The sequence below is a fragment of the Scylla paramamosain genome, chromosome 10 (genome assembly GCF_035594125.1).
Source record: "Scylla paramamosain isolate STU-SP2022 chromosome 10, ASM3559412v1, whole genome shotgun sequence".
NCBI classification, from domain to species: Eukaryota; Metazoa; Arthropoda; class Malacostraca; order Decapoda; family Portunidae; genus Scylla; species Scylla paramamosain.
In genome coordinates, this window is record NC_087160.1 from 12138147 (window position 1) to 12155434 (window position 17288).

General features: G+C 38.3%; 1 protein-coding gene across 3 annotated transcripts in view; it reads left to right on the forward strand.

The window, feature by feature from the left end:
- Positions 1-1408: 1408 nt before the first annotated feature.
- Positions 1409-17288, forward strand: part of LOC135104238 (mitochondrial disaggregase-like) — a 29840-nt gene continuing 13960 nt past the window's right edge. For all 3 annotated transcript variants that reach the window (XR_010270343.1, XR_010270344.1, XM_064011406.1), the window contains exons 1-4: positions 1409-2034; positions 4051-4209; positions 10071-10829; positions 13029-13183. Coding sequence is in view for 1 of the 3 variants with exons in the window: in XM_064011406.1 (XP_063867476.1) it covers positions 1603-2034; positions 4051-4209; positions 10071-10829; positions 13029-13183 (1505 nt within the window). In the remaining 2 variants the exon portion in view is untranslated. The remainder of the gene's footprint in view (positions 2035-4050; positions 4210-10070; positions 10830-13028; positions 13184-17288) is intronic.

A 17288-nucleotide genomic window follows, 5' to 3' on the forward strand; every position in this document is an offset into this window, starting at 1 on the left:
AGATACATGACAATGCAATTTAATGTTAGCAAATGCTTGGTACTCAGCATAGGTAGAGGATATTTGCATAAAAGGTACACAATAAAGAATGAAGCTCTGGTAAGATCAGAGGGTGAAAAAGATTTATAGGAGTTAAGGTTAGCTCTGATCTTCAGAGAAAACAATGCATAGAGGCCAGAGATAAAGTAAACTGTGTATTAGGATTCATCTTAAGAGTTTTTAAAGTAGAATTCCATGAGTAAGTTGTACTTGGTGTTAGATGTCATCTAGATTATGATGTGTGTAGTTTTGGTATTACAGGAGGGATGCAGGTCTGTTGGAGTCAGTATATAGAAGAATGGCTAAAAAGCTAAAGGGGATGAGAAATATTCCTTGCCAAAGAAGAATGAAGCTTTAAAATTTATATTTCTTATCTTAATGTTGAAAATTAATAAATCAGATAAAGGTTTTTAATTAGTATTAGGGATATAATGAAACAAAATGATGATCAGTGATCAGAATAGCACAAGAAATAATGGATTCAAGCTTGATAAAGTTAGATTAAGAAGAGAGAGAGAGAGAGAGAGAGAGAGAGAGAGAGAGAGAGAGAGAGAGAGAGAGAGAGAGAGAGAGAGAAATTGGTATTCAAAGAGTACCACCGAAGAATGGTTACCTTATTAAGTGGAATTTCTGAACATAATCCTACATGAAATTTGAGGGCGAGCAAAAAAGCTGAAAGAAACTGCATTTCACTGATACCTATGTCAGCTTCATTTTATGCATTAATACTGTAAGATACTTTCAATATTAACTGTAGGATGCATCATTAGCAGCACAAAGAACAAGGTTATGAAGATTCTCTCTCTCTCTCTCTCAAGACATTGAAGCTATCCATTATATATTTCAGTTACCATTCAGCATTCTTTTGTAAAATAATATTCTTGAGTACCGTTCAGAATTTCAAATAATGGTAAAAGCCTTGAAAAGAACATCTGGGCATTCATAATTTCAGTAGATTTAACGATACTTCGGAGGATTTGATAATTCTGTTTGGTTGAATGTAATATCATCTACCAGTTCATTAAATTGACTTTGCGTGTGCAAGAAATTACAGATGTTAATATTCATATAAGTAAATAAACGAACGATGGAGTGAAGCAAGGTCGCAACTTCCGCCGCACAATGCAGTCCTGCAGAGTAAATTGTTCGGCGGAAGTGTTGCCTTTGAAACGGCACGTGTTCCTTTTCACTTTCTGGGTTTTCTGTTTTCTCTTTCTCTTCCTTTTTTTTTTCTCTCTCTCTTTTTAACCAAATGTATGTATGGTTCCCTTTTATTTCTCAATATATTTATTTTCAAACAGGTATGTCCCAATAATGTCCTCTTGTTTTCCAAATGGTAGTTGCAATCTTCTTTCTTCATATTCTGGCCTCCATGGCAGGAAGTTTCTCAAATCTTCACATTCTGTCCCACGCATACCGCATGTTGCGGTATGTAGTAAAGTAGCAACTCCCGCAGCACACTGCAGTCCCACTGTGAAGATTGACCCGACACTTTTGTTTACATTCGGAAAGGCCCCGCGGTCGGCCGTAATACGACTGCCGACACACCGATTGCATCATACAATGTTTGTTCGAAAGGTGTTGAGGGCTATAAACAGGTTGTCGAATTATAATTTCGAGAGCAGAAGAAGACTACCTTCGGTGCATTCGCTGCTAAGAGACGAATTATTGGGAGGGAAATGGAGAATACCCTCGAGAATACGGTCTTTCCTTGCTGTCACATGGCAGGGAAACGCCAACACTTGCTTCATCCTGGACGCGTTACCTAAGGTGCCTCACTTTGATTATGCGTATACTCGGCACAGTTATATTGGTGCAGCTGAGGAAGGACACCGTGGAGAGAAGGATGACGGGGGGACCACTGGGCAGGGGTGGCGAGGCCTGCCCTTCTCCTTTGCCCTGCTGGTCGCTGCCTGCTGGAACGGGACTCCTCAGCAGCTCAACGAACGTGAGTTCTTGCTGGCTGCCATGGTGGGAAACATTGAGAGAATGAAGGTGGGTGAGCATGACATTTCCTTGCTTTACATGAATGTATTCTTTTCTATCTTCCGTAATTTAATTAATTTAAGTGGTCTTCAAAGATGGGCTGATTTCTGTTCAAGTTCATAAGAATGCTATGGTAGTGTGGATTTATTTCATGCTGTCAAGGGAATAAAACTGTCATTCACAAATGTTATTTGTTTTGTATTTGTGGATATTATTCTTATTTTGTGAGCAGATTTTTTTTATATTTTTATGTATTTTTTAATTGTCCTCCTCTCACACAACTAAATATTCAGTGTTGCTGTGTTTATTTCCACAAATCTATTAAAATTTATGCTTGAATATTTTACTTTAATGATCTACAGTCAGGATATACTGACCTCTTTCCTCCAAATCTTTATTACTGAGGTGGTAGTTGTTGATGTATATGACATTTTTTTTTCTTTCTGCCAATGAGTGTCTTGTCAATTAATTTAATGTAGTCAGTGACAGCCCTTTCTAGTATGAATAGGCCCCTTGAGCAGGATATAATTTTTTTTCAAATTCAGCTCTCTTTCCCTCTTTATGATGGCAGCATTACAGTACATAGAGTGCACTTTGCATAATAGTATTATATCAAAAGTTTTCTAATCAAGAATTAAGATGATTTGAAAACTATTGAAAATCATTGATATTTTTAAGAAAGGAAATGTATGTATTGTGGGAGAGAATTTGAGTTAAAAGTGAGTTGGCTTGTGGAGCAAAAAAAAGGAGATAATTTATCCCCATAGCAGTTATGACATGCAGCCTCACGCATAGATAACCCAGATGTATCCTAAATCATGCAGTGTTGGTTGTCCTGCATAGATAGAAGTCCTACAAGGTTAATTGTTGCCTCACAGGGATAGGAAATCAGCCTGACAGGGCTAGAAAATTGGGAAAGGTTTAGATTATATATATATATATATATATATATATATATATGTATATATATATATATATATATATATATATATATATATATATATATATATATATATATATATATATATATATATATATATATATATATATATATATATATATGGTTAATCTGGATAACATGTTTGTGATACATATAAGCATGAAACTCACATTTCATGGAGAAGAGTTCAGTGACCTTGCCATAAACGTAAAAAAATTTGGGCTGTAATAGCACGTGTGAGTGGGGGGAATGGGGGGCGGACTTCTTATCAAGAAATACCATATATATATATATATATATATATATATATATATATATATATATATATATATATATATATATATATATATATATATATATATATATATATATATATATATATATATATTTATTTATTTATTTATTTATTTATTTATTTATTTATTTATTTTATTTTTTTATTTTTTTTATTTTTTTATGATACAGGTACGGTCTATCTTTCCTTTTATTTTGGAGTAATTTTTGTTAAAAGAAATATGAGATTGACATAGTGACAAAACTTAAAAGATCATATTTTTACAGGTTTCTGCAAAAAATATCCTCACACATACCAAAGAAAAAAATAATATTTTCATAAGGATTGTTGAAATCTACTAAATAATTGTGGTATGAGATAAATTCTTATACAAGAATCTTTTGCAACACTGTTATATCCAGCGCTAAATGTAGAATTCTTTTAGTTAAGCTTCTCAGAACTTGCTCAAACAGAAAAATAAAGAAATCATGTTCAGTATAAGGTAAATCCTGAATCTATATTAATGATACTACTTTTGACATATTGACATAGCAGTAGTTATTCAGTCATTACTGAAATAATGTTCCATCCTCTAAAGTTTTTTTATATATATATATATATATATATATATATATATATATATATATATATATATATATATATATATATATATATATATATATATATATATATATATATATATATATATATATATATATATATATATATATATATATAATGATATACACCCTAATCTTCATATTTATAAGTAAGTGTATATAACTTGTCTAACAGATATGATATGTCACAGGAATTTATAAAAAAGGGAGTTGATGTCAACTGTCAACATCCATATGGTTGGAGAGCAATTCATGCTGCTGCCATCAACAGTCGATCACAGGCTGTCAATTTCCTGCTGAGCCAAGGAGCAGACCCAAACCTGCCAGATAACTTTTCAAATATATTCCAGGTAAGTGTGACAAGAAGTCTGTCTGCAAGATTGCAGATTATGTTATGTGTACAGTACATATTACGTAAGATAGAATATATTCATATTTACTATTGAGTACATCCACTGTGTATCCATGAACACATTGCGTTTATGTGCGCAACAACTTAACCTGCTCTTGTGCCCACGCTCTTAAGTCTTCTGAGATTTCCACCATCTAGCTAAGAGTACAGTCACTCTCAAACTGAATTTATCTGTGTTGTATACCTCTCACCTAATTACTCCTCTGACTATAAGAAATTCTTTGACTACTGTTACGATCGCTTACTCACTTACGATCGTACAATCCCGGTTATCTTTCCAAGAAAGTGGATGTTACACTGATCCCGGAAAGTTTTAAAGATCTGGATTTTTAAAGACTTCGAGTGCCTACCCGATCTATCCGAAATAGGCAGAATTACACCCTCTCACTCTACCTTTACCTTGATGCAGCACACCTGGAATCACCTCTAATACCAGATCAATGTTGGGGGAGTAGAAAACACGATTATTCTATGTTACAACCATATATATTAATACTAATGATAATTCACAAACAACATGAGGTAGTACACATTAATACATGACATTCTTGTCACTTCACACAACACCAGAACCCATTTACACCTCCACCAGTCACTGAAATATTTCCTTCAACCACAGGAATTTACGCAGATGCCATCACTGTGTCCCCAAACAATAATTCCTGTATTTCACCTCCTCAAACCTCACAGGACATCACCATCATTGCCAAAGATCACCTATAACACCATAACACCATCCCTAAAATCACCAATACACCACAATACCAACTTCCAAGGTCAACACTACAACCTCCACTCACAAAATGACTGCCAGTTTGACCTATGACTCCCTCAAACAGTGTCACTGGCACAATTCACCAACCGAATCTCAGCGGACAAGAGCTCTTGGTACCACAAAAGACTCACTAACCTGATCCTGGATATCAAGGTTATACTGCTACATCACTAATACCTCCACACACTCACTCCATCACCAATCCACACCAAGATTCTTCCCTGAGAGACGCCTCCCCTCCGTTCTACCTCACGACCCTAGGCACTCTGCATTCCCCTCCTTGGAATGTGTTGTTGCCCACTCAAGCTCCCTGCATTTCAACATATTTCCACCTCAATTATACTTCCTCCCTTATACATACAAAGATATAGAGAACTTAAATTATGAAGAGAATAATGCTACATGATATAAAATGAGTAAATATGCCTTACACTGACTTATAACCAATAATAAGGACAATGTCCGAAAGGCAGGTAACCGGAACACAGGGGACACTAAGAAAACATGTTCCCTTTCAAGGTAAACTTGGCCAATAACATGACACTACTTAACTTCCAGAGTGGAGCACATTCTGACTCTCTTTCCTTTTGCGGAGATCTCTATTCTTGGAGACTTCAGTGTTCACCACCAGCTTTGGCTTTCCTCTTCCTTCACGGATCATCCTGTTGAACTAGCCTTCAACTTTGCTATCCTCCACAACCTAGAGCAATTGGTGCAACACCCTACTTGTATTCCTGACCATCTTGAAGATACACCCAACATTCTTGACCTTTTCCTAACCTCTAATCCTTCTGTTTATGATGTCACCCTCTCTTTTCTGTTGGACTCCTCCAATCACAATCTCATATCTGTATCTTGTCCTAACTCTCCAATCCCTCTTCAGGATCCCCCTAAGCAGAGGTGCCTCTGGCATTTTGCCTCTACTAGTTAGAGGACCTGAGGAGGTATTTTGCTGATTTTCCTTGGAATGACTACTGCTTCTGTGTCAGAGACCCATCTCTGTGTGCCGAGCGCATAACAGAGGTGATAGTGTCTGGCATGGAGGCATACATTCCTCACTCTTTTTCCTGACCTAAACCTTCCATAGATTGGTTTAACACAGCCTGTTCTCATCCTATATATGATAGAGAGGTGGCCCACAAAAGGTACTTCAGCCTTCCATCACCAGAATCTCGTGCGCTTTGTATTTATGCCTGGAACTATGCCAAGTCTGTTCTCCAACTAGCCAAAAACTCCTTCATTAACAGAAAATGTTAAAATCTTTCAAGATCTAACTCCCCTCGTGACTTCTGGCATCTAGCCAAAAATATCTCCAATAACTTTGCTTCTTCTTTCCCTCCTTTATTTCAGCCAGATGGCACCACTGCTATCACATCTATTCTCTAAAGCTGAACTCTTTGCTCAAACCTTTGCTAAAAACACTACCTTGGATGATTCAGGGCTTGTTCCTCCCTCTCCCCCACCCTCTAACTACTTCTTGCTACCTATTAAAATTCTTCACAATATTTTCCATGCCCTTGCTGGCCTTAACCCTAAGAAGGCTTATGGACCTGATGGGGCCATTCTTATTGTTCTCAGAAAATGTGCCTTCATGCTTGCACCTTGCCTAGTCAAACTCTTTCAACTCTGTCTGTCAACATCTACCTTTCCTTCTTGCTGGAAGTTTGCCTACATTCAGCCTATTCTTAAAAAGGGTGACTGTTCTAATTCCTCAAACTACCATCCTATTGCTTTAATTTCCTATCTAACTAAAGTTTTTGAAACTATCCTTAACAGGAAGATTCTTAAACATCTATCACTTCACAACCTTCTATTTGATTGCCAGTATGGGTTCCATTAAGGCTGCTCTATTAGTGATCTGGCTTTCCTTACTGAGTCTTAGTCATCCTCTTTTAGAGAATTTGGTGAAACTTTTACTGTTCCCTTAGGCATATCTAAAGGTTTTGATAGAGTCTGGTACAAAGCTTTGATTTCCAAACTACCTTCCTACAGCTTCTACCCTTCTCTCTGTAACTTAATCTCATGTTTCCTTTCAGACTGTTCTATTGCTGCTGTGGTAGATGATTGCTGTTCTTCTAAATCTATTAACAGTGGTGTTCCTCAGGGTTCTGTCCTGTCACCCAAACTAAACCAAACCAAACTAAACCCTCTCTAAACCAAACTTCTTGTCCTATCCACTCCTACGCTGATGATACCAACCTGCACTTTTCACATCTTTTCATAGATGTCCAACCCTTCAGGAAGTAAACGTTTCACACAGGGAAGCCACAGGATGCCTGACTTCTGATCTTTCTAAAACTTCTGATTGGGGCAGAGCAAACTTGGCATTCTTCAATGCCTCAAAAACTCAATTCCTCCATCTATCAACTCAACACAACCTTCCAAACAACTATCCACTCTTCTTCAGTGACACTCAACTGTCCCGCTCTTCTACACTGAACATCCTCGGTCTGTCCTTCACTTATAATCCAAACTGGAAACTTCACATCTCATCTCTAGCTAAAACAGCTTCCATGAAGTTAGGCATTCTTAGATGTGTCCGCTAGTTTTTCTCACTCTTCCAGCTGCTAACTCTGTACAAGGGCCTTATCCGTCCATGTATGGAGTATGCTTCACATGTCTGGCGGGGTTCCACTCATACCACTCTTCTTTCATAGTAATTGCTCTTCTGATCTTGCTAACTCCCTCTTGAAGGAATTCAAGTCATTGGAAGGTGGAAATACAGAAGCAGGCAGGGAGTTCCAGAGTTTACCAGAGAAAGGGATGAATGATTGAGAATACTGGTTAACTCTTGCGTTAGAGAGGTGGACAGAATAGGGGTGAGAGAAAGGAGAAAGTCTTGTGCAGCAAGGCCGCAGAAGGAGGGGAGGCATGCAGTTAGCAAGATCAGAAGAGCAGTTAGCATGAAAATAGCGGTAGAAGACAGCTAGGTATGCAACATTGCGGCAGTGAGAGAGAGGCTGAAGACAGTCAGTTAGAGGAGGGGAGTTGATGAGACGAAAAGCTTTTGATTCCACCCTGTCTAGAAGAGTAGTATGAGTGGAACCTCCCCAGACATGTGAAGCATACTCCATACATGGACGGATAAGGCCCTTGTACAGAGTTAGCAGCTGGGGGGTGAGAAAAACTGGTGGAGACGTCTCAGAACACCTAACTTCATAGAAGCTGTTTTAGCTAGAGATGAGATGTGAAGTTTCCAGTTCAGATTATAAGTAAAGGACAGACCAAGGCTGTTCAGTGTAGAAGAGGGGGACAGTTGAGTGTCATTGAAGAAGAGGGGATAGTTGTCTGGAAGGTTGTGTCGAGTTGATAGATGGAAGAATTGAGTTTTTGAGGCATTGAACAATACCAAGTTTGCTCTGCCCCAATCAGAAATTTTAGAAAGATCAGAAGTCAAGTGTTCTGTGGCTTTCCTGCGTGATATGTTTACCTCCTGAAGGGTTGGACGTCTATGAAAAGACGTGAAAAAGTGCAGGGTGGTATCATCAGCCTAGGAGTGGATAGGACAAGAAGTTTGGTTTAGAAGATCATTAATGAATAATAAGAAGAGAGTGGGTGACAGGACAGAACCCTGAGGAACACCACTGTTAACAGATTTAGGAGAAGGACAGTGACCGTCTACCACAGCAGCAATAGAACGGTCAGAAAGGAAACTTGAGATGAAGTTATAGAGAGAAGGATAGAAACCGTAGGAGGGTAGTTTGGAAATCAAAGCTTTGTGCCAGACTCTATCAAAAGCTTTTGATATGTCCAAGGCAACAGCAAAAGTTTCACCAAAATCTCTAAAAGAGGATGACCAAGACTCAGTAAGGAAAGCCAGAAGATCACCAGTAGAGCGGCCTTGACGGAACCCATACTGGCGATCAGATAGAAGGGTGTGAAGTGATAGATGTTTAAGAATCTTCCTGTTGAGGATAGATTAAAAAACTTTAGATAGGCAGGAAATTAAAGCAATAGGACGGTAGTTTGAGGGATTAGAACGGTCACCCTTTTTAGGAACAGGTTGAATGTAGGCAAACTTCTAGCAAGAAGGAAAGGTAGATGTTGACAGACAGAGCTGAAAGAGTTTGACTAGGCATTGTGCAAGCACAGAGGCATAGTTTCAGAGAACAATAGGAGGGACCCCATCAGGACCATAAGCCTTCCAAGGGTTTAGGCCAGTGAGGGCATGGAAAACATCATTGCGAAGAATTTTAATACGTGGCATGAAGTAGTCAGAGGGTGGAGGAGAGGGAGGAACAAGCCCAGAATCGTCCAAGGCAGAGTTTTTAGCAAAGGTTTGAGCGAAGAGTTCAGCTTTAGAAATAGATGTGATAGCAGTGGTGCCATCTGGTTGAAATAGAGGAGGGAAAGAAGAAGAAGCAAAGTTATTGAAGACATTTTTGGCTAGATGCCAGTCAGCTCAATCATTCATCCCTTTCACTGGTAAACTCTGGAATTCTTTGCCAGTTTCTGTAATTCCACCTTCCTATGACTTGAATTCCTTCAAGAGGGAGGTTTCAAGACACTTGTCCTCCATTTTTCGACTACTGCTTTGGACCCTGTTCTGTGACTGGCATCTCACCTTTTTTTTTTTTTTTCCCTTGGCCAGTGTCCCTCATACATAAAAAAAAAAAAAAACTACTTCAGAGAATGGTCATTTGAGACTGCATGTGAAGCTTTGTTCCTGTTAATGTTTTTGCCAAATCTATAGCAATAGTGATGACCATTTATTGGCCATCAGTATTGTAGCACAGGAAACACTACTCACTATGTACTGTCTCATACCCTGCTAGTGAATGCACTCATTGATATTATGTCACATTGAGCTAGCATATGGTTGAACTGTAACTTTGTTTTACTGAGAAACAAAAAAATTTGTAATCTTGTAAGTAATAATACTTACATAAAAATTTACTTCTCTGAAATAGAAAAAAGTATAGTCCCAAAGATCTTGGATAGAAGGTTATGGAAATGTACAAAATTGGGTTTGACTTGTACCTACATAGATAAAAGATCTGAATAATTCTTCTTCACACTACTAGGTTGCTCGTGAGAACAGAACATCCCCAGTGAATGTGGAGGCCACTCGGGAAGGTGAGTTTAGTACACTGCTCAACCACAACCAGATGTTCCGAGGGTGCACAGCCTTGCATTATGCTGTGCTGGCTCATGACCAGGAAAGTGTTGGCTACCTCCTTGAGGCTGGTGCTAACCCCATGTTGGTGAACGAGTACCACTTCAAGCCAGAAGATTATGCCAAGGACATAGGCATGAGGACAATGATGCAGAAATATTCTGAGAAGTATCAGCAAAAGCAGCAGCAGCGAGATATGGAAGAGAGAAGAAAGTTCCCACTGGAACAGAGGATCAAACAGCGCATCATTGGGCAGGAAGGGGCTATAGCCACTGTGTGTGGAGCAATTCGTCGCAAGGAGAATGGCTGGTATGATGAAGAGCACCCACTTGTGTTCCTCTTTCTGGGCTCCTCTGGCATTGGTAAGACAGAGCTGGCCAAACAGGTGGCTGAATATCTCCACAAAGGAAAGAGGGATAGCTTCATCAGGATGGACATGTCTGAATACCAACAGAAGCATGAAGTGGCCAAGTTCATTGGGTCTCCTCCTGGCTACATTGGACATGATGATGGTGGGCAGCTAACCAAGAAGTTGAAGGCTTTCCCTAATGCTGTAGTGCTGTTTGATGAGGTGGAAAAGGCACACCCAGATGTGCTCACTATCCTTCTGCAGCTGTTTGATGAAGGAAGGCTCACCGATGGCAAAGGGAAAACCATAGAGTGTAAGGTACACCTCATACTTATTATACATTGTTATTAGTTCTTTGATTTAAATCCAAAGCAGATTTTCTTTGGCTCCTTATGGATAAAATGAATTCAGGAGTATCCATAAGATATTCTGTTTTACAATTTCAAGTTGACTTGAGAGTTCAGAGTATTATCACATAGAGTCTATGCAATGTGATATGCTCGTAAATTTTTTGGAAAAATATGATATATATATATATATATATATATATATATATATATATATATATATATATATATATATATATATATATATATATATATATATATATATATATATATATATATATATATATATATATATATATATATATATATATCACACACACACACACACACACACACACACACACACACACACACACACACACACACACACACACACACACACACATCCTTCCTGAGTTATCACACACACACACACACACACACACACACACACACACACACACACACACACACACACACACACACACACACACACACACACATCCTTCCTGAGTTTTGCACTTGCTTTCTTCCTAAAGTATAGCACTAAAACTCGAGGATTGCAAAACTCAAGGTATTGAAAATACATTTTTTTTCTTTTTTTTCTCTCCCACTTTACCCCCTTATCTCAAAATACAGTACCTGTGTGTGTGTGTGTGTGTGTGTGTGTGTGTGTGTCTGTGTGTGTGTGTGTGTGTGTGTGTGTGTGTGTGTGTGTGTGTGTGTGTGTGTGTGTGTGTGTGTGTGTGTGTGTGTGTTTTGCCGTCACATCTGGTGTGATGAGTGCTGTGGCCGTGCAGTACCATCCCATCTAAAATCGTGTGTGTGTGTGTGTGTGTGTGTGTGTGTGTGTGTGTGTGTGTGTGTGTGTGTGTGTGTGTTCTCGCTCTTCCCATTCTCTCCCTCTCCCTTTCCTGCCCTCCTCTCCCTTCCATGCCCTCCACTCCCTTCCATGCCTTCCTTTCCCTTCCATGCCCTCCTCCCCCTTCCCTCCCTCTCACTTCCCTGCCCCCCTTCCCAGTCTCTCTTCATTTCCTCCCTCCATCTATCCTACCCAACTCTCTCTCTCTCTCTCTCTCTCTCTCTCTCTCTCTCTCTCTCTCTCTCTCTCTCTCTCTCTCTCTCTCTCTCTCTCTCTCTCTCTCTCTCTCTCTCTCTCTCTCTCTCTCTCTCTCTCTCTCTCTCTCTCTCTCTCTCTCTCTCTCTCTTTTGAGAGAGAGAGAGAGAGAGAGAGAGAGAGAGAGAGAGAGAGAGAGAGAGAGAGAGAGAGAGAGAGAACAATCTTAAGGGTTGCTAAATAAAGTGAGACTGAATAAGAATGAAAATGGATGGAAGGAGCATAAATGCAAAGGGAATGGATGGAGGAAAAACAAAAATAATTAGAAGACAGGAAAAGAATACTTATTTCTCAGTACTTCCTCTCTCCCTCTAATTCATCACTTGCTCCTCACCCTTGCTGCTTATATTTATTCTTTCTACTTTCCCCCCATCTTCCCATCTTCACCCTTCCTCTACTTCCTTGCCCCATGCACTCTCCTTCCCCAGTTTTTTCCCTTTCTCCCCTTTCTTTCCCTCTCCCTCTTTCGTCTTGTCTCAAACCTCCCTCCCTGTCACCTCCTCTCCCCCTTATCTGTCAAAGATAAAGGACAAGGGAGTAATACATCGCTTTCTCTTTCCCCCTCATTCATTCTGTCATTTTCATTTCATCCTTTTTCACTCTCACTCATATAATTCCATTTTCATTTAGTCTCATTCTATTTACTTTCACAGAGAGAGAGAGAGAGAGAGAGAGAGAGAGAGAGAGAGAGAGAGAGAAGAGCTTTGACGTGGGTGGGGTAGGCTATGTATACGCATGATGCTGATGGTAGGTAAATGTGACATACTTGTCAAAGCAGCATGAAACTTGGGATGGTTAGATGGTTAGAATTTATGACTAAGTGCAAAACTCAAGGATCACAAAACTCAAGAGGGTGTGTGTGTGTGTGTGTGTGTGTGTGTGTGTGTGTGTGTGTGTGTATATATATATATATATATATATATATATATATATATATATATATATATATATATATATATATATATATATATATATATATATATATATATATATATATATATATATATTCTTACAATAAACAACCTAATTGCCAGGTGGACCATTTGTGATAATGTAAGTTGGGATGTTTTTCAGGATGCCATTTTCATCATGACATCAAACCTGGCAAGTGATGAAATAGCAGAGTATGGCATGCAGCTGAGGGAAGAAGCTGATCAGATCAATAAGCAACGCCTTGAGGGTGAGCCAGATGACCTTGAGATCACAGAGACCATCACCATATCCCGGAGGTAAGGACATGTGTGCCTTCACAAATCATCCATCAAAGCACCCTTAGGTTCCAGGATTGGGATGCCCCTCAGAGCGAAGGCAGAAATTTAAAGACAGAAAGAACATTCGAAACCAGTTAATACTGAACAGCATATTGTGTGGTTCTGAAAATCAGAATGGTTTCCCTTGGTCTGACAATATTTACTTTTGGATAAAGTGCTCACCTTGACACAAAAATATTAATGTTAGTGAAATAAAAAAGCCTTTGATGATTTTTCAATTTTTTAGTTATTATTATTATTATTATTATTTTTATTATTATTATTATTATTATTATTATTATTATTATTATTATTATTATTATTATTGTTATTACCATAGGGGAGCAGGATTCTAGAAAATCTCACCAACCTTCAAATGTAGATTTTGTAAGCTAGAGAGTATGAAATTTTTTTCTGTATCATGGAATTTTATGACACATTCTGGGGATAGATGGGGGAGACAGATGGAGAAATCAGAGAAATAATTAATGCACCTGCCCTCTCCCCTTCTCTCTACAAAATATACTTTTCCTCTGTCCTCTCTCTCAACACACCTACCCCCCTCCCCTTTGTCCCCCCATACTAAATATACTTGTTCTCAGCCCTGTCTCTCCCCAACACACCTGTCCCCATTCCTTCCTTCTCTCCCCCCACCAATAATATACATGCAAGTAGTTCACTCTCCCTACCTCTTCACTCTCCCCAACACACCTGAGTCTCAAATTGTTTACACACACACACACACACACACACACACAAGCCACCCAGCTGATCATATGTATCCACAGCAGCTCCAAAGGATTTGCCTAGTTTGGCCGTGAGGGGGGAGGGGGGCAAGCTTGAGTCCTGTCTCCATAATAGGGAATTGTGTGATGTATGAGCACAGGGGAAAGTAAAGTGTAAATTGGGGAGTGGCTGAAAGGGTGAAATGGGAGAGTAGTGTAAACATTGTCAGTGATATCAACAGGGAAGATGGCAGCCAGCACAGCAAATGTGTTCAAAGGTTTCGAGGACCTTAGTGTAGCTCATATAAATAACTGAATGTGAGTATTTCTTGACAAGAAGTCTGTCCCCCCCATTCCCCTCAACCCCTAACCCCTCAAACAAGCTTGGGGACCTGTGGGGATTTGGGGGTCTTTGGGGGATGATAAAAATGTGAAATAAGGTCATTAAAAATCTAAATAAATTTCCCTTAATATTTCAAATTTTCCTAACCTAACCTATCCTAGCCAGGGATGCTGTGCCCCTCTGGATCCCCTGCTAGGATGTTAACCTAACCTAGCATACCTAACCTAGTTCTGGGGACTGTGCCCTCCCTGGACCTCATCCCCCCTCTCCACTGGGTAACCATATTAACATATGACAGTGAGCCTCTATCAGAATGCCTGACACATCTCTAAAACATGAAAAATGTAACTGAACCTACAATGGAAAGTCATAATTGGTGGCCTCACGAATGGCCTCATGAGTGATAGCACATGATTGGAGGGATCAGCTGTATAGATACCACAAAATCCTAATATGCTGCCATCCACAAATCCTGGTTATAAACAAAAGAAAATCATATTAATATTTAATCTTGACTGGTGCAGAGCTCATTGGACATAGAAAATGTTCAATTTTTCACACTCAAGTGTTATTACAGCCCTACTAAACACGTGCCCCCATTTTTTTTTTTTTTTCACAGGAAGGTCTTCGAACCTTCTACATGACCTGCAAGTTTCATGCTTGTATGTAACACAGACGTGATATCCAGAATAACCCAAATGTGGGAAATTGAATAAGAAATGTGAAAATACGAGAAGAAACACGTAACTTAGCAGCAGTAATAAAGGTGTGGAAGGAAGAAAGAGAGGTGGGTGGGAAGAAAGACAGGTGGTGATGATGTTGAAAAAGATATCCAATGATATAATACAGATGAAGAAGAGGGAGATGGGGAGAGAAAAAGAAAACAAAGAACTGAGAGAAGAGGTGACAAAAATAGTGGACTTAAACAAGAAGTACTGTGAAGAAATTAAGAAACTTAAAGAAAGAAACAAAGAGTTAAAGAATTCAAATTCAAATTCTTTATTCCCACGTAGTAGTGGTTATTATTCATATAATCAGATATTTGTTACATTATCATATATAAAAATAAAATAAGTTAATGTTATATAAAATTACTTAAAACTGAAAATAAGGTATTATGTGGACATACACATACTTGAAACTATAAAAAAAGGCATTATATGTACATATACATACTTAAAACTATATAATAAGAAATTATATATGCATATGCATACATTCTCCATCACCTGCTTCCACATAAATTCACTCACTCACTCACTCACTCACTCACTCACTCATATTCATTCTCTTTATGTCTCATATACATTTCCAATTTATAGCACTCCCAAGAGGAATGCAACAAACAGGATGCATTATGAAACAGAATCATTCAAACCATTTAAAAGATCATTATAATCATAAATTTTACATTTAAAACCAGAAATTAAGGGGGTGTTCTTGATTTCTTGTGGTAAAGAGTTCCACGCTTTTGGACCTGTGACTGAAAAAGCCTTACCACCAGCATTAGTCCTTGTGCATGGAATAACCAAATTATTTTGTTGTCTGGTGGCACTTTGGGCTGCATCACAGACCATTAAGAAATGCTGCAACCACACTGGATAAATACCACACATAAATTTAGACATGTCTATGCTGACATCAAAAATATGTTTTCTTTGATTTTCAGCCATTTCAATTCCCAAAATGCAGGAATAATATGGTCATATTTCTTCAAGCTTCCTATAGCAAGTTTGGTAGCAAAATTTTTTGCAGTTTTTGTACTTTATTTATTAAGGTGGTGTTGGTACATCCCCAAATCTGCACAGTAATTAATGTGGCTCAGTACTAATGTGTGTATAATGATTTTCTTGTTGCTATGTTGAACCATGAATTAAACCAAATGATGTACATTAGCATACCTATAACTTTTTTATTTAGTTCATTTAAATGGGTATCAAAATTCATAAACAGATCCATGTCTAGGCCCAAATTTTTTATATGCGTACTTAGACTGATGCTGGTGCCGTCAGACCTTATTAATATATCATCTGGTATGCATGAGCAAAGGGATATATTGCCAATAAAATACATTGTTTTGCTTGGATTAATCATTAACCCATTCCTGAGGAAGTATGATTTGGCTTTGGTTAAAGTAGATTAATTTACATCAGCCAATTCTGACAAATTTGATAGAAAATTCTGGTGGAGGAATTGTGTCATATGCATATTGAATCAGAGTACATTTAGATATGTAATTTGCCATGTTATTAACATGTATATTAAACAGAAGTGGCCCAATATTGAGCCTTGAGGGATCCCAAAACTTACTTTTGTTTTACTGGAAATGGTCTTACTGATTTTTACAGATTGAGTTCTGTTAGCAAGGTAGTTACTGAACCAGTAAGAGTCATTATTAACTGGTGCACATTTCCTCATCAGAATATTATGGCATACACTATTAAATTTGGATAAATCACAAAGTGTCAGTAAAGATACCTTCCTATTGTCCATGTTACTATATTTGGCATCTGAAGAGCAGATTCAGTTGATTGCTCAGGCCTAAAACCATGTTGAGAGTTGGAAAAGTAATCATTTTGTAAAAGGAATGATTAACAGTTGTTCTGAGACAATTTTTTGGGAAATTTTAGACACGACAGGTAAAAGGGAGATGGTCTAAAATTGTTATCGTTTCCTTTGTGTCCTTTTTCAAAAACTGGAATGACAGTAGCATGCTTCCATTCTTTAGGAAACACTCCAGTAACAAATGATGTATTAATAATACAAGTCAAGTAGAAAACAGTAAAACAAAGTGAGTCCTTAATGAAATGAAGTGGAATGCCGTCAGACCCAACTGCACATGTCATTGAGGCTTTTTATTGTGAGAATTACTGAAACAATTTCCTACTGGCTGAGGCCTGAACTTCACATTCCTGCTGCCACATCTTATAGGAAAAACATTAGTGCAAAGCAAGTCATTATTCTTAAGAGCCTGTTGGGTTGATTCATAAGTATTTTTACCAACATTGGCAAAAAA